The sequence below is a fragment of the Helicoverpa armigera genome, chromosome 24 (assembly GCF_030705265.1).
Source record: "Helicoverpa armigera isolate CAAS_96S chromosome 24, ASM3070526v1, whole genome shotgun sequence".
NCBI classification, from domain to species: Eukaryota; Metazoa; Arthropoda; class Insecta; order Lepidoptera; family Noctuidae; genus Helicoverpa; species Helicoverpa armigera.
Window position 1 is genome coordinate 2,858,217 of NC_087143.1, and position 25,830 is coordinate 2,884,046.

The window sequence follows — 25,830 nt, forward strand, 5'->3', positions numbered from 1 at the left end:
TTATAAGTGTTTCTTAAGTTAACAAAAACTGAATAAAATAATCATATGGAAATATTATGTACACACCTGCAATCTCGTCCAAAGCTCTCGCTATTTTCATCATGTCCGCTAAAATCCGATACACTTTGGGAACTCAAAAAATATAGGTCTTTCTTAACACAATGACAAGTCATCCAATTTCACTTTTAAAAAATACACTTCGAGACAGAATACATGGGTCACATTTTATCACTCAAAATATTCGACTTAAAAAAGTAAAATGAGCGCAAATTACACTTGCAGACAAAATTAAGGGGTCAGTTTATTTTTCACTTTTTTGGTATTTTTACTTTAAAAATTTTCGAGTTTATAAAAATAATATGGACGTGTATCATGTCAGAGAGCATTGATTATTCTTCATTGAAGTAGTGATCGCCCACGTATTCTTATCTCGACTGCTAAACGTTGATAGCCTGATACGTGCTAGGCTATTATTACATGCATTCTAACGTGACATTTAGCCTTTATTATAACAACCATTTTTTGTTTTTTACGACCAGTTTTTTTTTCATTTAATCATAATATAGGTACCTATTACTTATCGGGTTTCAACAATACCTATGTTATTATTTGCAGTGACCTTTACGAGGGTTTCTTTTAAATCATATTTTTTTGCTGGTTTCTTTGTAAACAACGACGTTTGGAATTCTCAATTTAAATTGGTTACATATATTATACTAATATAATAGTATTTTTTATAGTTATGCACATAATAAAGAGAAAAAAATATTTATTAGTCTGTACCCTAAAGCCCTAAAGGCTAAAAAAATCTTTCACGGTTGGACTGCCTCTTTTCGAGTAACAGGCTATATTTTATCCTCCTACGCGCAGTAGTTCCTATGGGACGCGGGCGAAACCGCGGGAAAACGATTAGAGTCAAATAATGTTTTTTTTATTGTTTTCTGTACTTAAAGTAAATTAAAGTTTTAATACGAATATATTAAAAGCTTTTTATAAATATGTAAATTCTAGCAAAACAAATGGTATTAAAAATGTAAAAATATGAAAACACAGCATTATACTCATGATATCATCTCCTGAAATCGGACGATGTCTTCATGGTAATGATACTAGAGTAGGCAGCAATTGAATAAATTACTGTTCAGTGAATACCAAGGTCTGAGACTGATTTCGACTGTAAATAACGACTGTTTTGTTAATTTTCTCTTGGACATTTTTATTTAGAAACTGTATTTATTGCGTCAAGTTTTCTGGACTTTATTTATTTTGGTACATACTTATGTATTCAACGCCTAGCGGATTTTTCCCAAGCGACAACGGTCGGTTCATATGGGCTGGTAAGGGCGGTTTCGAGTGTGCAAGAGGGAAAGCAAACAATTGACAACTATCTAATACTATTACAAAAAATAAGAATTAAAACCAAGCGAAAAATTTTTGGCGCTTGGAATACTTATGTCGTGTTTGTGTATAACATCTACATGATCTTCTACCTATCTCTAAAATATATAAAAATAATATTCTAATTTGTGCATCTGTTCTTTTTTTTTTGGTGTTTACGTTTCTGTTTTTGTAAACCGACTAGTCAAAGAGTATGTACCTAGTGACATACATGCCTATCTTGGATACAATAAAATGCTATCTTTATGTCACAATACGCTATACATAAAAATATCATTTGTAACCAAAACTAAACAGCTAAGCCTAAAACAAATCTTCTATTCCATACTAGAAATGCCGACACAGATATGTAGCCATATATTTAGCAACATTCATAAATTCACAGTTTTCTACCCAACAATGTGAAGCTACAATTTCATGCATAGCAAATATGTAGGCTGAATCACAGTCATCCCGAATTTTATTCTTGACTAGCCGTTTTCCCGTGGTTTCACTCGGGTTTCATGGAAACTACTGCTACTACAAAATATGGCCAATATTACTCGGAAATAGGGCTGCCATCCGTTCCGGTTTCCCCGGATTTGTCCTAGTTTGGAGGCCGTCCGGGGGCCGTCCGGGCGGGGTTTCAAGAAGTGTCCGGGGAAAACCCGGACACTTTTCATATAAGGAAGCACCTCATTGAATTTAAGTATATGTTAATAGTAAATGGATTATAAATTACGTACTCGTTCGGGGAAAAAATGCGATTTACGCCAAATGTCCGGGTTTTTTTAATGTTTGTCCGGGTTTGGCGAAATTCGACATGGCAGCCCTACTTGGAAAGAATGTAGTTTTCCAGCAGTGATCGATTTTTTTCAAATCGGCCCAGCACCTATGTGGACTTTGAGTTTATCCATTACAAACATAGAAACAAAAATATAATTATTTTTCCTCTTTATAATATCTTAAATTAGGTAGAAATAGATGTAGGCTAAATCACAGCCATACCGAATTTTATTCTAGACTGGAATTCGTTTGATTCTGTCTGAAAAGGTCAATTGGTACGTCTCGGCTGGTGGCAATTGAGCATGTAATAGCAAGTTAATTTCAGAGCTAGATGCTAGCGTAGGTGCCTATATTGGTTTAATTTTGGCGAAATAGTATCCATGCAGGAAGCATATGATTTTTATTGATACCATTTTTACTCATTATTAATTTTAAAAGTACATATAAGTAATATCCAAAAATAATAGGTAAGGAACTAAACTTGGTAATTTTTTTGTCAACCTAGTGTAATAAAATTTCATCACTTGAGGTACTAAAATGCAAGTCAAGTCATGAAAATTAATTGGAAAACAATAAGAGAAGCAACTAAGAAAGAAAATAGTTAAAAAACTAATTATTAGAGGCTATAATATAAACCTAAACACTTTCGTCAGCGCTTATAGTGCCAACTATTGGAATCTAGGAGAAAAATGTAGCCGCCATTTCTATCACTACAGAATGCTTGATACATAGTTTTGTATGCTGTTACTAGATGGCGTTGCTCGTCGCGAAAACGTTTACAGGTCTCTCAGTCTGTTTGATGTTGATAATAGATGGCGCTGTACGCTTGTTTTCAGAGAGCATTCTTTCTATGAGTTATATCGGGTGTTTCGTACCTAATCACATTAAATCCTATCACATATACTCTATGCAGTCTATAGCAAATTGTAAAAAAATTAACCTAATCCATTCAGTGGTTTAGCCACAGGAGTAATTTTTCTTTTTCATTATACCTAAGAGCCGCCGTACACGGACTGCTTCAAGCAGTTGAGACCGACTGCTTAAAGCCGCGACCGCGCAGTGAACTATAGTCATTCATTCGCTGCCGTACACAAGTAACATGCATGCATTATAACATCATGTGTAAAGCAGAGAAACACTTCAATGTTTTATAGTCAGATATGTACCTAACCACATGTACTAATTCATGACCATTATTATCATCCAATGCTTACACTTCTATAGTTTTAAATACAACAATTACCTACAAGCACTATTAATTAAAATGTCACCTTGGCCCACGTCTCTACTGAAACATAGAATTTTCGTGGAATCATATGGGCGGGCCATTCTTGGCAATCTAATTTAAATAATAAGCATTTACGATTGTAATTTGTGAGAAACCAGCAGCTGTGTAAATATGAATTAAAATATCCATTAAAGCACTTTAAATTGGAGATGTTTTCATTAATCAACAAAGAGAACAAATTTCATTAATCTTAATTAAATTAATAGAATGAATGAATTAAATTAAATGAATAGGGTGCGGGGCTGCTGTGCAGATTATGTCCCACCTCATCGCATGCCCACTGTGCCCTGAAACTTGCTCGCGGGAGGACCTAATGAGCGCGTCCGACCGTGCTCTCGCTGTGGCGGCATATTGGGCTGACAAACTGAAGTCTGAAAGACATATCATCGACACGAAACAAGAAGAAGAAGAATAATAGAAAAAACATCCTTCTAGGTTTCAAACATCGCAAAAAAAACATTATTTTATAAGCTGGTCGTAGGTAATAAAAATACTAAGAGAGAAAAAAATTTGCCCTCATATAAAAAGCTACATAAAGCTCCTATTAATAACATTTGGAAATGGAGATCACTTGAATAAACATACTTTAAATATTCAGTAACAAGGCAAGCTTGAATCCACAGGACGGTACCTATACTCTTCATGAATACATGAATCGTTGAATACTAAATGTTACCACAATTATTTAAACAGGATTCAATAAGTAAGTTTTATTACGTTTAGTATTAAGTTTGAGTAAATAATTGTTTTTTCTTTCTTTCTTTCTGCACACTGCAAACTTTTAGTCGGCCGATAGTTTGTTTGAGCTCATAAATCAGTATGGAGATGAATGGTAGTACGCACTTTACAAAGATCAGGTATTTAGCCGGTATCAGATCGACTGAAAACTTTGATTGGAATGACGATTTGATAAAAAATGTCTAGCGTTCGGGTCAACTGTCGGCCAAATGTTAAACGTCGATAGGAATTCTCAGTTTTGTTAGCAATATCTTAGAAACGATTAAAAACTTCAAGGTAAAGACAATCGATATGTAAATAATCGTTACAATGGTATTTAATTTTCTAATTGCTAGAATCGTGTTTGGTTTGGTTACTTAGAAGGATTCAAAACTATTATTAGTAGGAGTAGGTATTTTATTCATTTCTTAGATCCAGTTGCACCATTTACTTAACCATAACGATAACCAAAGCTTAAGTAGACGTTTACTTGCAAATCGACGATGTGACAACTGAAAATGATTAGGTTATCGTTATAGTGAAATGGTGCATCTCAACATCAAAGTTGCCGAGATGCAAAAGAAGATGTTAAAGTAGTCTTCAATTGCATTTATCTTGTTTGATAAATGAAACTGTATAGCTAATCTAGATCTGATTAAGAATAGTAATAGCTGTAACTTCAAATTAAGACAAATCATGTTAACAGCTTCGTTAATATCACTTTGTAACGTTTTCACAATAAAGTCCTTGTAACAAAAGTAATTAAGTATATCTCTATGCAGGATAAGATCTTGTAATCCCGTTCCGATCTTCGATGACATAAGACAGTGTTGATGGCCAGGACGTTGATTGGCATTCCATTAATTACAAGACCGAGTGCTTGAGTTTACTCAGGCGTTTAGTGATAGTAATAGGATAGGGGACTAGTTTGAAATTACATGTATAGGTAGAGATATAAATTGTATTAGGTAGGTAGGTAATAGTTCTTAGAAGATGAGTTAATATAAGCCAAAGTTAAACAATAGCGTGAATTTCCCAACTAAAATAGATTGTTCCAGTTGGAACCCCAGTGTCACATACGAGCAATTTATTCAAAAGGTGAATGAAAAGATCTCCTAGAAAAGTGGACTATAAAGTTTGAATTCACTGATCCTCATGTGTATGCGTGGTGATTAACATTCAATCCTTGTCTGTGTGAGAGGAGGCCTGTGCCCAGCAGTGGGACGATAAAAAGGCTGTGACGTAAAAACATTTTCTATTGTGATAATTTAGATTTATTTTCTGTCGTCGTCCAGTTTGAATACATTATTTCTTATCACAAGAAGTTGTGTTTTTTATGTGACAAAAAGTGAGTCCTTTTAAAATACTCGTAAACTTTCATGTTGGTTTACCATGAATGCCCTGAAAGCGACGTAAATGAATATTGGAGAGATAAGCCCCGATCATAGTTTACACGTTATTCAGTCACGCTATTGGCGGTTGAACAAAGACGTTCGAGCTACGTTGGTATTCCTTTCTAAGTATGGTGAATTTTCGAAGGTTTAGTCAAATTAGGCAAATGTACGTGTATGTTGAAATTCAGCTACATTATGTTGTTTTTATGTAAGTTTGGGTAGCTGCACCAAGCACTACAAGTAGATACTGTTTAGATAAAATAATATGCAATTATATACTGTCATATATTTTTCGTGTGTGTTACAAATATGTTCATAATAATCATCATACCTATTTATTTATTGCATCACTAGAAAGCTCAGGCGTCTACTCATACGAGCTCGAGGTAGATTAGCGATTATTAGTCTAGATTCTAAATAGCCTAGTGCCTTAGACAGGACACAGGCTACTTTTATCCAACTGTGGGAAGTACTTCACTAAAAACACGGGCGTAACAGAGTTCACAGCTCGTTTTATGATAACCAAAAACACACTTGAACTTAACTTTGTAAATCAACTTTGTCCGTTAAGTTGTTCCAATAATACTTTGGCCCTCAACCCATTTCATAACACGGGTCTATTTCGGTATTTCTCCGGAAGCCGAAGGGTCGAATCGATTCAGAAAGGTATTATAAGTAATACCTTTTTGTTGATATTTATTTCAGCTGAATATTCCTATTAATGGTTAATCGATTTTCATTATTATAGTGCCTATAAAATTTAGTATATACAAGGGATCCGTTCCGGTTTTGTTTAGACATAAAATATTATCCTAATTTACCCTACATTTCACCCCATTGGTTGCAATCACATGAAAATTAGATAACAGGCAAACAGAAGCGGCTTAAGTCATGTCCTACAGTAAATAAGGATTTTAATACTGCTGTCTCTATCAAGTAAATTGCTGTGACAGAAAAACTTTTAAGTAAGACTAACAGTTAAGTAACATTTCTGTATGTCGGAGTTAAGCTCCTAATCTGCGACTTTACATATTCCAATCTGCAAATTGCACACACAGTCTTAAAACAAACATGTAAATATATAAGACAAACTGCTCCGGGAATATTTAGCAATACATAAAATAAATCTCTTAGGTAGGCCGAACTCCACCGACAACAGAACCGTCAGTTTTAAAAACCGGCCAAGTGCGAGTCGGACTCGCACACGAAGGGTTCCATACGAATTTATAAAACGGACAAAAAAATCACGTTTGTTGCCCCTCAAAATATTTATTTAATTCTAGTATTTTTTGTTAAAGCGGCAACGATAATACATCATCTGTGAAAATTTCAGCCCTCTAACTATCGCGGTTCATGATATACAGCTTGGTGACAGACGGACGGACGGACGGACAGAGGAGCGAAAACAATAGGGTCCCGTTTTACCCTTTGGGTACGGAACCCTAAAAACCACTGCTTACCACTCACGATCAAGTTTCAAAGTAAACAGTGGTTTTAAGAAAACGGCCGTTTATATTCTCAATGGAGTCAGGCTTTAAACAAAGAGTTGGCAGACTGCCAGTGCTTAACGTAGCCTCACGAATTACTTCTAGTCCAATAATGCTGACGTCACAGGATTCCAGACTTTGTTTAGGCTTCTGTAATACTGGGGTATTATAAAGGGGAACAAATATAATGACCACCATAAAATGCTTTGATACCCTAAGTTTTGCAACCAGAAATATCTACTGAACACCAGAAAAATAAAGTCTAAAAATGTAATTGTATCAGCTATTTTAGTCACGACTTCACTTTAAATTGTATTCGACCACCAAATTTAGTAAATGATCACCAACTCTTGACGACCAAATTAATGTATTATTTTTGCCTAAATAAGTCACTGTGATTGCCATAAAATGTAGGCTTATTACCAAATAAAGTATTATGATGCCATATTAAGTTATGTGTTCGGCTTGCAATGCATGCGTGAGTGTCAGTATGACGAGTGACAGGGGAAAATGGAAGAAAATTACATATTGCGCCGACGCCAAGTAAAATTGTGAACAGGGCAGGAGAAAAAAGAAGAAGAATGTGTTTTTCAATACACTCCCTCGAAAACACACTCTTATCGCACTGTTTAGAGGCATGCAATAGACAATTTTCCACGCTAGTGCAGGAAAAGGGTCCCCATAATGTTATTACATTTATTTTATCAGGCCGAACTTATTTTTTTGGAGTCAGTTTACTTAAACAGGATAGCAAGATGTAAAAACTTTTTTGATGATCATTTACTACTTTTGGTGATCATTTACTACTTTTGGGATAACAATGATTTATTTGGACTCATTTTGCTTAAATAGGATAGCAGAATTTAAAAACTTTGGTTATAATCTTACTTTAAAATGGTGGTTTAATTTTGGTGATCATTTACTATTTTTGGCTTACGCATGATTTATTTTGGAGTAATTTCACTTAAATAGGATAGCAAAGTGTTAAAACTTTGGTGATAGTTTTACATTAAAATGCGAGTTTCATTTTGGTGATCATTTACTATTTTTGTCTGCTGTTTGTTACTATATCTGGTGATCAGTTAAACATAAGCCATTATAAAGGTCAATCTATAATCTATATCTGAAGTACCTACGTCTTTTTTGTGCTATCGATCATAACATTACACAGTTTAGTCTAGGGTTTTCTCAACTATGTTGGGGCAATTTCCAGTTTAATCGGGTGCAGCTGAGTACCAGGTTTTTTACATGGAGCGACTATACCTATCTGACCCAGTTACCCGGAGATACCTCTTGGTAAGACTGGGTGACAGACTTTCTGCTTTCTATGTACTCGAAACGCCAAAGCTGTTCAAATGCTTTGGCAATCTATACGAGTTTGGGGTCGTTACAGCCAGGACTTCCAGTTTATTATGCCTTCCAAATTATGGAAGACCGTAACGACTAGGTGACCCATTCATGGACCGACCGCCCCAAGCGTTGCTTAACAAATACCTTAATAACCGAAGAGGTTATTTAATAGATTAAACGGACCCATTATTAAAATCAATAACATTTTAATCTAAAATTATTGTCACCTTGAACCTTTTGGAAGGTTGAAAAACTTATCTGTTCCCCTTGACCCTGAGTTATTTATAACACTCCATATTTTATGCGAGAGCCCTCCAGAATATAAAACGAATACCATTTCAAAATTAATTTCCGAACAGTACACAGGAAAGATCATATGAAGCACGTTTAATATATTTCATGTCTGTAGGCTCACGTTTCTGAGTTTCACTGAATCTAAATCCCTTTTAACACTTCAAAGGAATGTAAATGTTCAGTAAACTCAATTAAATTAATACCTTTGCAGTTAATTGAAAAGCGCCGGTTTTACAGACAATTTAAGGTACCCTTCCGACGCAGTTTACGAGTCGCGCATGCCAATGCGTCAAATCTCTGGGCTAATAGCTAAGGTAGATACAACTCGCCTGCTCTGTCTGTCTTGGAATAACTAAGAACCATAAATAAGAATAAGAAGAAACTAGTCTCACACATTCTCATTCTGTGACTATTGAATCATTGGCTGACATTGACTGCAGTATTCACTTAGCAAAATTCAAAAGCTATATTCTCGTGGCTATCGTCTGTACAATGTTTTCTCTACCATCATTTTGAAAGCCACAATATTACAAAAAACATAAGCCTTCTTAGCAGTCGGGTAAAAAAATAGATCTCATCTCAAAGTATAAACCAAGATTTCACGAAACAAACACAGTATTTGTTAACTTAAAACATTATTTTTATTGGACGTGACTGTACGAGCCACTAGCTGTGTCTTGCGACATTTGTCGGTATCGGAAGGGAAGCTTAAGAATTGGTTTTCCAATTACAGAGTGTTCTGGTATTTTCCCTTGAATGGTTGCAAATGAAAATGACACTGTGTTTTGTTTAGTGTGCGACTTTTAAATCGAAATGGGTTTCTTTGTTTGACTTACTTTTGTTTTAAGCTATTCAACTTTGCTGTCAAAGTGAATGACTTGGTTTATAAATTGTGTTTTTTTTTTGTTGTAAATAAGTAAATTGGAAACGATGTTTTATTTTTGATAATTTTAATTTTTTTGTGTTTAAATGCCCATGTCTTTAAATGGTTTATATAGCAAGCGTAAACAAAAGTGATAAAATTCTCACATGAAAGTTCTTTTCACAAAGACCTCCACCGCTTTCCACCTCAAAGTGTAGGTACTTACGTATTCTCTCTTAATTAGTATGTTCTTGATAACCAACCACTTTCTGAATTAATTTTATCAAGCGCTATATATTCAATAGCAAAGTTGATGAAATTCAAAAGACTACATATGTGTATATCATATATATAAGTAGATACCTACGTCTGAGAGTGAATAAAGCTTTTAACATAATACTCGTAAACGCGGCATCTAATTTAAAACTTAATTAGTAGCATCCTTTGAGAATACAAAACGTTTACCGTTTATAACTTTAGCATATTTTGTAAAAGTATTTTATGTTTTAGAAAGAACGTGGGGGTAAATAATTTTATGTAAAAAAAATATTAATAATTGTACCTAAGTTTCTTATTCAACCGTTATATAGATAAACAATTTTGTAGATACAATTTTAGTAGATAAATTTTTTCATGATTAGAGGTTCTTCAAGTTCTTAAAAGGTTTTCATTTCATTAACTAAATCTGGAATATAAAACGAAAAAAAACTCTTGGAAAAACCCGAACATTTTCATAAAATAATAGAAAAACAACTACTTAATTATGAATTATTTTTTTAAGTAGTTTTAATTAAGTATTTTAGATAAATAATTACTGAGCAGCCACAGACCATTATGAGAATTAAAATCCAGAAAGGTCAATATTTATAAAAGAGAAAATATTAAATATACAAAGACGGAGTATAAAAAGCGAAACTTTTCATTTGTCTTGAAATTAAAATGCTTTCTTTCCACAGTTTTCTTTAATACTCTAGAAACTTGAACTATGTCATTTTGTGGATAAGTACTTTGTTTCTTTTTTATTTTAAAATGTTCTTTTGTTTCAGAGATCTCATTAAGTTTTTTCAAGGAGGATAATATGTATAAATATTAAAATTGTTAGGGGCATCAAAATGAATCCGTCTGAAAAGAAATTATTCAGATTCTGAAAATGCCATTATATAAGGATTTCGATGAGAAAATAAAAATCATCAATATCCACGATTTACTGCATTGCTGTCAATTGATTGAGTTTTTGTTATGATATTGCGTAGAGAGCTTTTATTATTATGATGCTATTCAGTTTTATGAGTTTTTCCAAAGTTCAAATTCAATCGTGTACCTACCTATTTTCCTAACTAAAATTTCCTGACTGTATTCTACACATGTCGAAGTGAAGTGTTACATTCGGAGCTCCCGCAAACCAGTTAGGTACCAATGCAATCTCAACCTATGCTCTATACAATAGGGTCTAAACTTACCCCTCTGTATCCGATGCCTGGGCGAGTTGGCAGGAGTACTATGCTCGGAGCTCTGGTCTCCAGCGTACTCCGTGCCACTGCTGTCAGGACCCGGTGCGAGCGTGAAGGTGGTGCCGGCAGGACATCGCTCGCGGCTGCGGCTGCGTTGCCAACGGCTCTGGAAGATGAGGAGGTTTTATTGTTTTGGAAGGCAGAAGGTATATTTGATTTTAAAGGTAAAGAGGAAATAATATTTAAATAGGTAAAAAGTACATACAAGAACTCAAAATCTACACAATAGGTTTTACGTTTGCGGCAATGCGTACCTATAGCGCCAGTTATCCGCGTTAGCCTGTATTTACGGCAAGGCGGGTTTAGAATTTAGGATTCAATACTTCGTTGATAGCTATAATACCCATTTACCTATCGCTAATTTATGCAGATCACTTTTTGTCCGAATGCGTGAAGGAATTCCTACGGGACACAGTTGAAACCGCTGACAGAAGCTGGTCATAATATTACCTACTCGTCAATACACATATTACCATCAAACATAGGTACATACACTTCTGACGCATGTCGTTGACAGTGACGGCCGGCGGCGCCGCCGCGTCAATTGATTGTCCGATAAATTGGTCACGCGTGTTGGCTCCAATCAGCGACTGTATCCATTCAATTGGACTGACACTGATCACTTAATTATCATTTAGTTGAAAGCTTTTTTTAAAAGCTGGTATAGTAAACACATATGAGAGGAAAATTAACGTCAAATTTGAGTTACAGGTGGATTAGTTTTTACAAGTCGTTTAACCCGCGTCCCGTAGAAATTACTTGGCGCATCGTATTTGGATATAAGAAAAAAAGTCTATTATTATGTACTGATTACCTATTTGTCAATACACATATCACTATCAAACATACATACACTATTGACGCATGTCGCTGACAGTGACGGCCGGCGGCGCCGCGTCCATTGATTGTCCGACTGATTGGTCACGCGTGTTGGCTCCAATCAGTGACTGTGTCCATTCAATTGGACTGACACTGATCACTTATTTGTCGTTTTTGCCGAAAGGCTTTATTTAAAGGTTTTTAAAGTAGCTTATTGGTATGTAGTGTACCTAAAGTTGAAAATAAAATTAACGAAGGGGTGGTCTAACGAACTATTTTCCGCCATTGGTTTCATTTTCATCCCATGGAAATGTGTGCATTAATTCATAAAGGTTATGTATAACACTGATATATTTTTTGCACATTGGATTACCTAGTAGTTCTTGAGATTAGCGCGTTCGAGCAAAAAACCAAACTCTCTTCAGCTTTATATTAGTAGTACCTATGTAAACTACTTAGTTATGGTCAATGCTCCTCACAAAATATCCATTTGCATTAAAATTAACAGCGTAAAAGATTTTTTTTTTTTTTTTTTTGTTTGCGAGGTGTTTTTGATCTAATACTCCGCCTAATTACAGCCCAAAGTCTTCATAATTAAAGTAATTCCGTCAAAACCACAAAACGATATAAAAAGCCAGACAGGGTCTAAAAAATTAACGACAGCCCCAAAGAAATACTTAAGTCCATTTATTAATAGCCCTCGGCCGTCATTTCTGAAGCCTCGACGAAGGCCCGAATTTACCAACAACGTAAACATCAGTTTTCTTATACCCCCAGAGGGCCTAGGCCAAGGCCTGTCGGGGTTGCGGGATTGTTCGAAAGAGTTACCGCGACTCTGGTACATAAAGGACTTAAGAAGGAACATGATGGATTTTAGTCAGTAAGAGTCTGACACTCCCTCACGCTGCTAACCCTCAGCGGGAAATCATCAAATGATCCTTTCATTTGATGATTTTCATAAAAAAAAGTTTTCATAGTATATTATGATTTTTTAAGTTCCATTTTCCAAGTTAACAATTGTTTTAAGAAAACGGGCGTTACGTTTTCGGTGAACTTGGGCCTTGACGTCGTGATTGCTACCATTACAAGCACTTTTGTCTTCAAGTTTTGAAGCTTCTGTGAGCCATCGATCAATATGATTAAATTTTTTGGATAATTTGAGGCGTACTGTTGTTATTACAATTGATAGTTTGTTTTTGTTACTGTTTCTTAAATTAGTTATTGTTTTTTGTTGTTTGGTTGTATTTGAAATACATTCTTATTTAGTGTTACGGTAATTGCAGAACTAAGGCGATTATCACACTACCCCGCATGATGCAGCGTAGTGCGTGGATGCGTTTTTTTCCGTTGTATGGAAATATCTTCGTTTGTATGGAAAACACTCATAGTCCAACACACTGAAAATGCATCCACGCGCGTTCATGCGGATCACGCACACACATGCGGAGAAACACGCACCCCCGCGCGTAGGTGCGGGGCGAAACGCAAGGTATGGCACACTGATCCCGCAGTGACGCGCGTGATTTTGAATGGGCGTGACGTGTATATTTGAAAATGGAACTCGATGAGAGCCGCTGTGCGTGAATTTACAAAACGCACCTACGCGCGTGAGTGCGTGAAAAACCCGCACGATGATGCAGATCTGCACTCCCGCAAGAACGCGCGTAGGTGCGTCGACACGCAAGATGCAGCGTGATTGTGAAGATCACCTTAAGGGCAATCTTTTTTTTAACGACGTCAAAAGTCATCAAGTGACCCCTCCCGCTGTGGGTTAGTAGCGGTGAGGGAGTGTCAGACTCTTACTGACTAAAAACCGTCGTGTTCCGTCGTAGGCCTTTTAAGTATGTACCAGAGCCGCGGTAACTCTTTCGAACAATCCCGCAGCACTTAAAAGAAACTAAGTTCCGAGTACCTACGTAAGTACGTGCATGAGGCTCACAAAAGGTAGAAATTGGTAAAAGTAACATGACATTTAAGTACAAAAACACTTACAATCACCAAAAGCGATGGGTTTTTATAACAAAGGGTGAAACCTTTTGGATGAAATCTAAAGTGATTAATCGTTGACTTTACCTTTTTCCGAAATGAAAAACGACATTCTTGACAACAAAACCTAACACAAAAAGGTATATTGTACCCTATGCATGTCAAAATAAGGTTGTAAATTATAAACCACATAGAAATCCGGCTGGATTCTAGAGCTACCTTTATCCTTCCTGGAAAAGTTCCTGGATTTACGATTTACGTAAGACAATGAATTCTGGAGAAAGTCTAGTCCTGATTTACGTTTTAGCTCAGCCGTAAATATGAATGTGACTCGAAAAGTTTGCGGGATTCTTGTTCAAAGAAGTGTCTTTAATTATGACTTTGTTTCATAAGCTTCGAGTCATCGTTCTTCGCTTCTTGCTTTCTTGCTTCTGCTTCGAGTCATTCTTATTCTTAGTTTACATTAATGATTTACCTTACCACCTCAAAAATATCTGCGATGTTGTATTATTTGCAGATGATACATCTCTTATCTTCAAAGTTGACAGAAATAGAGAGCAATTTGACGACGTAAACAGTGCACTTTCAACAGTTACGCACTGGTTTACAACAAACAATTTAGTACTAAATGCTAAAAAAACAAAATGCATTAAGTTCACTTTGCCTAATGTAAAAAACCTAGGTCCTAATGTTATCCTAAACAACGAAGTTCTTCAAACCGTTGCATCTACCGTGTTTCTGGGTATAACAGTTGATACAAAACTTCAGTGGGGTTCACATATTTCTAGCCTCGCGGGAAGGCTTAGTTCTGCTGCCTATGCCGTCAGAAAAGTCAGGCAGTTCACTGACGTCGACACTGCGCGATTAGTGTATTTCAGCTATTTTCACTGCGTCATGTCCTACGGTATTATATTGTGGGGCAAAGCCGCTGATATACAGAACATATTTATTATCCAAAAACGTGCTATTCGTGCAATATACAAGTTAGGTACCAGAACTTCCCTCAGAGAGTTGTTTAAAGAGATTGGTATTCTCACTGTGGCATCACAGTTCATCTTTGCCAACATTCTGTATATTAGACAGAACCTACATTTATATACCAAGAAAAGTGAAGTCCATAGCATTAATACTAGAAATAAGCATAAACTGTGTGTACCCTATCACCGGCTTCATAAAGTGCATGACTCATTTCTGGGTTTAGGTATTCGTTTTTATAATAAGCTCCCTCTGCCCTTACTAGAACTGCCGTTTAATAAATTCAAAGTACAAATTAAGGCTGTTCTTATAAAAAAGGCATACTACACCATCAATGATTATTTGTTACTGTTACTGTTACAGCCTTTTTATCGTCCCACTGCTGGGCACAGGCCTCCTCTCACATGGAGAAGGATTGAGCATTAATCACCACGCTTGCTCAGTGCGGGTTGGTGATTTCAGACTTTATAGTCCAGGTTTCCTCAAGATGTTTTCCTTCACCTTTTTTATCAGCCATTGGTGTCTAAGTATACTTAGAAAGTACATACAAACTTAGAAAAAGTCGTGGTGGCCTAGTGGGTAAAGAACCAACCTTTCGAGTATGAGGGTGTGGGTTCGATTCCAGGGTCAGGCAAGTACCAATGCAATGATTATTTGAATGATAAAAATAGTTGGTCGCCATGATGAACGCAAGACAGCTATATTATTTGGATAATTTTAATTTCTCCCATTTAATCTCTTTGACTCAATGACATTTATTTTGTTTTTATTTATTATTTTTTTTTTTTTTTTAATGTTTTTACATTATTGACAAGATACATTCTTTGTATTAATTCTTTGTTTTGGATTTTAGTAAATAAGGACCACTACTTCGCGAGAACTGATAATTTGATCTTGATATTGAGTTGTGTAACAGTGAGTACGTCATGCTCCCTTAGACGGCACTGCTTGCGGTAGCGTCGGCGGTCGGGTTGCCTCCCTCCCTCAAAAATGTGCGAGGGGGGCGATGGCTGATCCTCGCGTTATGCTCGTGAACGGGTGCTGCTTGTGGTGCCAGGTCGTCTTACTGACTATATATTAGTTTTTTTTTTTTTTTTTAATTTTGTAAACTCATTTTATTTTGCTTATGTTCTGGCTGAGCGGTCTAATTTACTAATTTACTAGTTTACAAAAGAATAGCACATGTAGGTGGGCACTCCCTTAAATCCTATTAAGTGTAAATAATTGGAGGCTATAATTTTATTTTCATCAAACTTATTAAATGCTTGAGTTAGTTAAGGTATGTAGGGTGAGTGCTAGCTAGCATGTGGTGTATAAATAATTTTTACTGTAATTTTGTGTCAATATTGCATATTGTCCTCTATTGTGGAATACAAATTACATTGTATACAAATGTACATATCAAACATTGTTTAAGGTTCTTCTAACCTACAGACAGGCATGTGTTGCTGGGGAGTTTGTTGCGCCACTTCTTCTTCCCAGCAAAAACACATAGGAAGTGGTGAAGGGTGGGCGTTTTGGGGGCTGTCTATTGTTAATTCCTGACGTTCAAAAAGTGCTGTCTTGCAGCCAAGTTTGAATAAACGATTTTTGATTTTGATTTTTTTGATTTTGTTCTAAAGACTTGTTCTTTTATCCTGAGATTTGCAGCTGTAAATTTTATTTGTAAAAATATACTAAATAATCCCAACATGTTCGGGCATGTTTATATTGAATGTAAATAGGTATGTATGTGAATATGTATGTTTGTTATTCTTTCATACGAATAATTAAACTTGGTAGTAATAAGTATATCAGACTAACATATCTATAGACTAATTTACTTCTTCATTACGTACCTACATGAAGAAGTTTCCCCCGGCACACTGATAACACCTCACAAGCTAATCAATTAATGAAATATCTTTAATTTTTCACAACTGCCGTTAAATCCTAGACCCTATTTCAGTAAGAAATAATTATCTAGGCCATCATAAATATCTGTTATACGCAGATCAAACCCCTTTGTTCGATAGCTTGGGTCGGGGTCTGCAACTGACATAAATAGGATAGGATGGACCTTCGACGTGTTATATCAATATTTATTTATGCATCACTGGTTTTTATACGACTACGACGGAGGTTCAAAAAGAGAGGCGTTATTTTTAGATGTTACACTGACCTTTAAATTTTGTCGTAAGATGAAGTCTGTTAAAAAATCTGTGGCAGCGGAATGGCATTTTAATATCAATGAAACTGTGGATTTATTTTGTAAAATACACAGGGCTGGAAAAAATGTCACTGGTAAGATGACGTCAGATAAAGAAATATAGAAGAAGACTTAATTGTTGCGCCGATTTCAAATATGCAAGGCGGTTTCAGATTTTAAAGTCAAGTTTCTTTAAAATGTTTTCCTTCACCATTATTCAGTCATTAGCTTCCGAGACATACTTACAAAGTACATAATTATAACTTAGAAAACTAACATTGGTACTTCCTTATCTGGAATCAAAACCGATCTCGAACCGACGCATGATCGGCTCGAGTGGTCGGCTCATATATTACTGTCATGTTTAACCGACTTTACAGATAACCAATTTTTGCTAGCTAAACTCACCTTTAAATTAGTAAAGAAATGCTGCGTCCTATGTACTACAGAGAGCGGGGCGTGGTGATGAGCGGAGCGGGCGCGGGGCGGAGATGCCGCGGCTGCGGGAGCGCATGATAACTCTGAAGCTGACTTCGAAAGCCGACCGCTGAGCGCCTCTGAACGTTCTGTAAAAGAAAATTATGTTTGAGCAAGGAAAGTAAATAAAGGCAAATGTATATAGCTGGTAGAAAAGATGGCCGATGGGGCGGAATAATTATCAAATGGTGACATGAACGATAGATGGATCAAGGGTGGGTCTAGCCAAGGTAGCCGGGAAGCATGGATAGGTACAGATTGTTTGAGAAAGACTTTGGTCCAGCAGTCTTTACGATTTACGTCTTTCGGTTGAAACGAGGAATGAAAAAATAATAATACAGTAGGTATTGTTTTGTTTTTCTTCTTTTAAAGTCTTTAATTGCAGGAACAAAAGACAAAGAGCAGGAAACATCAAGTAAGTTTAAAGTCTAAATCTAGATCTAAAGCCGCTACTTTGACAAACCATGTTTTCTAGTAAGGTAGTATATTGCCTTATTAACGTCAGGCAGACTTAGACCTTCCTCCTTTTGAATGAAGAAATATCAGCATTTAGACAGCTCTTCAGTCCCACGCTCTATTAACCCATAAACAGCCATAAGCATATTAATGAAACCACTATAAACCAGTATAAACCGGTTTAAATGCAAATGTGTTTGCAGCACGCTTCACGTAGACTTGAGATTATCCTCATATCATAGAGAATTGAATGACTAGCGGAGATGTCATAACACAAAATCTGAAAAGAAAGTAGAGCGCCACAATGCGGGCGTTCATTAAAAGAAGAACGTTGCTCCACGCTTGCTATGGAACCCGCCTATTATTTTGAAAAAGAAATCACAAATCAATCAAGACCAATCTTTGATAGATTGATTTTTATTTGAACCTGAACGCCTCGTTAGTTCTGCTCACACTTGCTGTATATTGCTAGACCTACAAGAACACGCCTGATCTAGCTTCCACATGTCATCTCCGCTGTCTTTCCTTCCTCCGTGGATTATCCTCATAGAGACAACTGCGGTTACAGGATTATTGCGCTCTTGGCTCTGCATAATTGTCGGCGTTATGACGAGATATTGTTTTCAAATGGCAGTTAATTCGGAGTTTATTCAATTGTTTCTTTAAGGAAAGTTTTAATTTGTATGATTCTACTCGCAGTTGGGTAATATTTCACTAATCTAGATTTGATTCTATCTATGAAGGCTCTGTATGTTTTCAGGTGTATGAATCTTGAGAAAGTACCTATCGATACACCTAACAATATTATAAAGCTTGTTTCGTTCTTTATTTGAAGATTTTAATTCTGGAAAATGCTAGATTGATTTCAAAAATTGATCCAATGTTAGTAACATTAATATCCCATTTATCGAGAAAGGTTACTTTTTATCTAAATGCGCGGAATAGTTGCTGGAAACCGCTGGCTAGTTAAAATAAAACCAGTAGGTAACCTATACAGAGTTGAACCAAATGGTTAACACTACTAAGGCCCGTATATATTCAGCTTTTACGAGGGATGCAAATCCTGTTAGCTCTCTGGAACGAAGGTTCTAGAACAAAGTTCCAAAGAGCTAACACATACAGGTTTCAGTCTACTTTGATTACTTTGTAGCCCTCTCTAGTTAATGAAGAAAGGCAAGTTCCTGAGTGGTTTCTGTTTTGTTACAAAGACTTTGGAATAGTACATTTTGCTAGCCATTTTGTTAGAGTCTGAGAATACTTATTAGGGGTAACTAGAGTAACTTGTAAGGTCTTCGTGACGGACCGCCTCGTTACTCCAGTAGACACGTACTTATCCCGAAATACTCGAACGTTACTTAACTTTAAGTTCTTCTGAAAAGTATATGTGTCGCAGAAAACGTAAATGTGGTAGAGATATAATGAATATTTGAGCAGATCGGATTCGATTCAAGGTTCGGGGTAAAATCACTTTGTGTATTTTATGAAACTTTCACAGTTATACACATTATTTCACAGTTATTTAGGTGATACAAGTGTGTATCTCGATGTGCTCGTAACTCTTCGGAGATTACGTAAATGTCGGTCCTGCTCTCTCTCCGGTCGTATCGGATGGCTGTCCTAAAAGACTATGACACTGAAAGAATAGAAAGTACACCTGTATCCACCATATAAATGGCTTGTGTAATCTTTATAGAGACAATAGCTGCCGCGGACGACAATCTTTCTGGACGATGATTTTCTTAATATACATAATTCCACGCCTGTAGTAAGTAAATGACTAACAGAAAAACCTTCGCTAAGACCAGTTGTTAAATTCTGTTTCAGGTTACCCGTATCGCGACAGCTTAAAAATCTGAAACGACAGCAGGGATTAAGAGCTTAGCACGCTTTTATACGAGGACGGAACGAGGGTGTCTTGATTTCATTTATTTTGATTTTCAGCCTGTTTGTCGTTAAATTTAGATGAACTCAGTTTAAGTAGTACTGAGTAATGAATATAATACAATAAATAGTCGTTTTGTAATTTCACTTTAGCCCGGAATAAAAGTAGTCTCCAGAAACCATTCATATCCATTTAAATAAATCCATGCCAAATTACATCTTAATAATTTGTACAGCCGAGTACCTTCGTATGAAAGCTATCACAAACACACTGATCTTCACATCCATAACATTAAAACAGACAGCAAAGACTCGACACGAGCCAAAAAATACAAAAGTAACCGAATAAAAAAAATACAGTAAGTAACACAAATACACAAACAAATAAAGCTTAACACAAGAAATCTCTCACGATGTTTTTCTCAACCGTATTTCCCCTACCTAGGCTTTTCCGCCTAAACGAATTCGTTTTATCAAAATACCTTCAAACAGGAAAAATCCTTCCCTTAGCATAATATGCTTTGAGATGAAGATTCGGCTTCTTTGATAACGAACAGACTTGAAGAGGCTTAGTCAATTTCACACACACTTTAAGGTAAATGATTTTACTTACCGTTATGGAAATTAATAGTACTTTCATAGTGTTCATTTTCTCTTGTAGAGGTTTTAATAAACAACTGAGCTAGGCTTGAAATACTCAAACTTTAAGTAACTTAAATGTATTTATTGTTTTTGTCACAGCAATCTACTTAAATGTGACAGAAATATGTGATGTGTAAAATGTGAGTATTTAAAATTAAGTGGCGTTTCAGTTTGATTTATACATAGAACATAATCCTATTTGCAATAAGGGAAAGATGTTCCAATGAATCCTATTATTTATTTACTATATCATAAAATGTATGAAGAGGTGCATTCAAAACTGATACAAAATCTATACTTACCAAATTAACAGAAAACTAGAAAAGACGCATTATACCTACACTGCATTACTCCTTGTTATAAACGTACCTATACAGTACCGTGGGCTGAGCCTAGTTTCAAACTACAGCCAGAAATAGGGACACACAAATGTATTTCAACGAGTATACAAACCCAGCGTTTGATTGATAACAACTCGAGAGGGAGTCGAGAGGGCGCCCGCATCAATCCTTTGTCAAATATTTTGATAAGCACTATACAGAACCAAATGTTTTTTATCTAAACTTGCAGAAGAATGGTGGTAAAAGCACGATAAACATAACAACAAAAACTTAAACATCCGTTGAACACTTATTTAAAAAAAGTGTGTCTGCTAAACGGACCTTGGTTCAACGTCATAATTTGGCATTTTTTAAAAGTGTTCAACAGACGTTTAAAAGTTTTTGTGGTACGACTGTTAGGGTCATAAAGTTAAACAGGCGCTGGACACGTATTTAAAGAAAATCTTCATATATTTTTTCCTTAAACACTTGACTAACGTTTGCTTAACTTTTTGTAGTAACACCATAATTATTTCGACCGTATTCGTTGTTTCAAGTCAGTTTTGACTTCCAAGCTGTGTCCTGAAAAATTACTGTCCTATAGCATTTTGAAAGAGAGAAAATAGATATCGAAACTGTATCAAATTCATATGTATCAACATCATCTCTTAACAATTTTCTTCACTCGCAGGTTGAAATGTGACAGCTTTTGATTCGTAAATTAGTTTAGTAGTGAAACCACAGAGCTCTTGAATATAATTTGAGAATTTGTGGTTGGCGAAATTATGAGCTTAAACCCACAATATGGTTTAAATGATTTTAGTTATTCCATTATATAGTTATTGCATATTTAATTGTTATTCTGTGGCTTTTAATAAGTCTTGAAAATAATAATAAACCTAAATAAGATATAAGTACTTAATTCAAGTTAAGCTGAACATGTCGCCTTGTATATTCTTTGTTGGATTATTGACAAAGTTTTAACATAATTCTTTAAAATATTTATCGTATTTTAGAAATAGTAATTTCTTTAGCAATAGCTACTAGTCTATAATGTCCCACTGCTGGGAAAAAGGATCCCCATTTCGCTTTTAGAATTCACAAATATTAAGAAATGAGTTCAAAAAAAGGGCTGAAAACATTTCTTTTCAATATGAACCTTCATGAAAGAGAGACTGCAAAAGGAGCGGAGTGCTAACTATCCGAGTGAAAACAAGTGGTTTTTCAGCCCTGACCCCGGACAAAAACAAAGTTGCAGTGTCGGGGTTATGTCACAGTATGTGTGATAAAAGTAGACTAAGTGGTACCCACTTTGATATCACATAATCTTAAGCTTCGAAAGCGGCGTTACATTACAAAAGTTTTATTTATTTACATGGAAGACTAACAGATAAAATTGCTAAATAGTACCGAAATGGATGTAATGTACTATCATCAAGATGTGATAATTGTTAGCTTAGCGAATTTAGTTTATTGTCAATTTTGCCATAGGTTTTATTTTAAATCGGTAAAAATGATTTATCCCGAAAAATCTTGAAAATATGGCCTATGGTATAGCTCTTTATCAGCTCAATCGGGGGCCTACTCATTAATTAGCTTGTAATTTTGCAGTGGACACAAAATGCAGTAGTCTATTGAAATTACCTTACTGAAATGTCTCTTTAATGTGACAACATAACCGACACAAAGGGGCACAGATCTAATTCCACCGAAGTGACTATGTGAGTCTTGCCGCACAGTTTGTGCTAGTTCTACTTAAATCTTACTAGCTTCATGTTTAAATTCAGCTCTGATAAAAAGGCACCATCTTTCGTTAATTTGCATCTTTCTAGTGAAAATGCAACACATATTCAAATAATGTAGTGATATTTTTCTTTGGGGTAATTTTCTTTTAGTTTGTAGAGGAAAAGCGACTGCAATTGTATCAACATGTAAATTAAAAACAACTTCCATGCAACTGATTTTAATATCTTTATGACATACTTTTCAAGAGCTGTATAGCGCTTATACACAAGTGGATTTTCCGTGGGGCATCGTTCGGTTCACACGGGCGGTGTCGCAAGAATACGAGTCACAACGAATCTGTACAAATGATGACATCCAAGTGTATACGCGGTACAAAATCCACTAAGTAGCGAAAGCCCTTGTAAAGACAGATTTGTAGCTACACTAAACTCATGCTTTCAATTCCCGTTTACAACAAAAATATATCCTCTCTTCCTTACGCCGTAATCTAGAGCCATTTCTTCCTTACAAAAAAGAATCTATTACATCAGGCTCGAATGTGTGTTGTACTTATTGAAGTCGACAAGGGCGGCCATCTTTGAAATTTTACATTGTAAAGAGATCACGTGCTGAATATAGACCTTTCCTTTTTACTTGTACTAGTAGGTTGGTTGAAAGGAGTGGTGCGCATTTTGAAGAGATATATCCTTTTATTTTCTTCCATGGAAAATCATCAAATAATTCCTCCCGCTGTGGGTGCGGCGTGAGGCCGTGTCAGACTCTTACTGAATAACACCCATCATATTCCTTCGTAGGCCCGCAGCCCCGACAGATCTTGGCTCTGCTGGACCCCACTGGGGTTTGCTGACATTTCTTTAAAGATATACGCCTTACGTTATTTAAATAATCTTTAGAATATTTTGTTTTATACCTGCCCCTATACCTATTTATAAGAAACTAATAATATATCTCCAGAAAGTGGTTAGATCTCTGCGGGGACCCTTAGGGCTGAAGCCTGTCGGAGCTTCGGAATTGTTCAACAGTTACCGCGGCCCTAGCAGGCAAAGGGCTGCTAGGAAGCAGACAAATATGGTATTTGTTGTTGTCAGTAAAAGTCTGACAGTTGCTCTGTGGGTGTGGTGAGAAATCAAAATCAATCAAAACTAGTTAGAATATTTCATTTTTCGAAATCATTAAAAGAAACTAAATAGATTATCCTTAATAAATTATACATATTGCTTGATAAATAACATTCGATGTTATATAGATCAAAAATAATCTTGTAGGTGTTTTAAAATAAAAACTGACTTCACGTAAAAATCACAGACTTTTCCTCTTCCACCTGTAAAATATTTTGCTCTCTGTATATTTTCTGTTGCGTTAAAATTCGGAAGGCTTACTTTTTACGCTGTGAGCTTGCAAAAAGCCAAACATTAATAAGAAATAAGTGCAATATGTATGAAAAGTACCTATGCGTATTTCGGAAATGAAAAGTCATTATATATACAAGGTTTTTTCGGTGAAATTAATAGGGTTTACTTATGATAAATTAAGAAATTGTGTATGATAATTTTAATTGAATTATTTATTCATAAAAAAGCAATATTACATAGCTATTTTCGATATATACTCCAACTGACACTCAAATATTTTTCAGATCGTTCGAGCAAACATACAACTACAGCTCTATTATATGACAATTGAGAAGATCAGGCATAAAATATTGTTTTTCCGATTTTCAACAACAAAAAGATACCTACCTTTTTGACCACACTTTGGTAAGAAACAACTAAGTATTGTACCCAACCATCTCTGTAAGTAACAGGCTAGTTCGGGATGCAGCGGATGCACTTAACTATCGCCGCTAGTGACTGCACTTTGTATGCACTCACACAAAGGCATGTGTCAAAAGCAACTCTCTTTGCATATTGACTGCTACTGCATAGGAATAAGTTACCCACATTTTGAAAAGGAAAGCTTTGTCGGTTTCAAAAGAGATTGCTAAGTATACCTAATAATAATAACCTAATACTAATAACATAAAATCCTGACTGTGCAATGTATGAAACATTGCATTATCGGGATTTTATGTTTACTATGGTATACCTATTTTGTAAAAAGTATGTATAACAATCTTTTAAATCGGTTCAGTACTTAGTTTTCGCGTGCCGAAAGAACCAATATAAATGCAGTACTCTATAGCTTGAGGAAAGGACTATGTTATACATAGGCTACATTTTAGCTGGGTTCCCTCAGGATGTGGGTCAACATTGAAAATCGCAGGGAATAGATGTGTGAATAAAACCGGTTTTTCTATTACACACTTCTGCCAACACTATCAAAAAACAGTCGCAATATCACATCACAGTATTAAGATAAAGGTAACCTCAGACGATCCGCAGTGAATCGCGCGTAAAGCGTGTCCCGAGGCGCGATCCCTTCATAATGTATTCATAGCGGATCAAATCTGCGTGTTAACTGCTAGGCCACGCTGTTGCCTTTATTGTTATCTTAATCGCGTGTATTTGCTACTAGATTATCTGGCATTGATTTAATGAGCGTCAAATTAAAGAATAGTTGATTTGGATTAAGGAAGTAATTTTAATAGGACATCTGAAAGACTGACAACCAGTCTTACCAAGAGGTATTGAGATGCCCAGGTAACTTGGTTGAGGGGGATAGATAGACAGTCGCTCCATGTAAGGTACTGGTACATACATAAACAGCTGCATTCGGTTTGACTGGAAGGGAACCTCAACATAGTTAGGAAAAAGTTATTCAAATTATAACCTATTCCTAAAGAAAGACATTTCATGTAAACCAAAACAAAATATGTTCAAAAGTAACCTTTAACGAAAAAATTTTTTAAATCCCTTACAAAAATATTTCTAAAATATTCTATCCATTTTGGTTTTCCAAATTATTTTAATTTTATATTAACTTACCTGTAAAATAATTAGCATTGCTCAAAGGGACAGGTTAATTAATTAATTTACATTTTCATGTTTATTAATTTTCTTCAAAAGAGAAAAGAGAGACATTTTTGTCTCTTTTAAAACATTTTCTTTTAATAAATATGAACCAGAACATGAAAAATCTTTTTCATTTTGTCTATTACAAATTATTTTGCTCTCGTGTTTACTTTTCCTTTTCCGAAAGATATAAAAAGAGGTGTTTTATTTACATGTAAAAGAAGCATAAAGTTATTATTTGCTAAAGAGTGTTATTTGTAACGCCAAATCATCTATTTGTTTGTGTCACTTATGTTTGATTGAAATCGCGTACACACCTTATA

General features: G+C 35.6%; 1 protein-coding gene across 3 annotated transcripts in view; it reads right to left on the reverse strand.

The window, feature by feature from the left end:
- Positions 1-25,830, reverse strand: part of Mctp (Multiple C2 domain and transmembrane region protein) — a 185,648-nt gene that overhangs the window by 80,517 nt on the left and 79,301 nt on the right. For 2 of the 3 annotated variants that reach the window (XM_064041284.1, XM_064041285.1), the window contains exons 3-4: positions 17,443-17,600; positions 11,016-11,172 (exon numbers count right to left, since the gene is read on the reverse strand). In XM_064041284.1, coding sequence (XP_063897354.1) covers positions 11,016-11,172; positions 17,443-17,600 — 315 coding nt within the window. Of the gene's footprint in view, positions 1-66; positions 433-11,015; positions 11,173-17,442; positions 17,601-25,830 lie in introns of those variants that run through there. The other variant, XM_064041290.1, reaches the window with a different exon arrangement.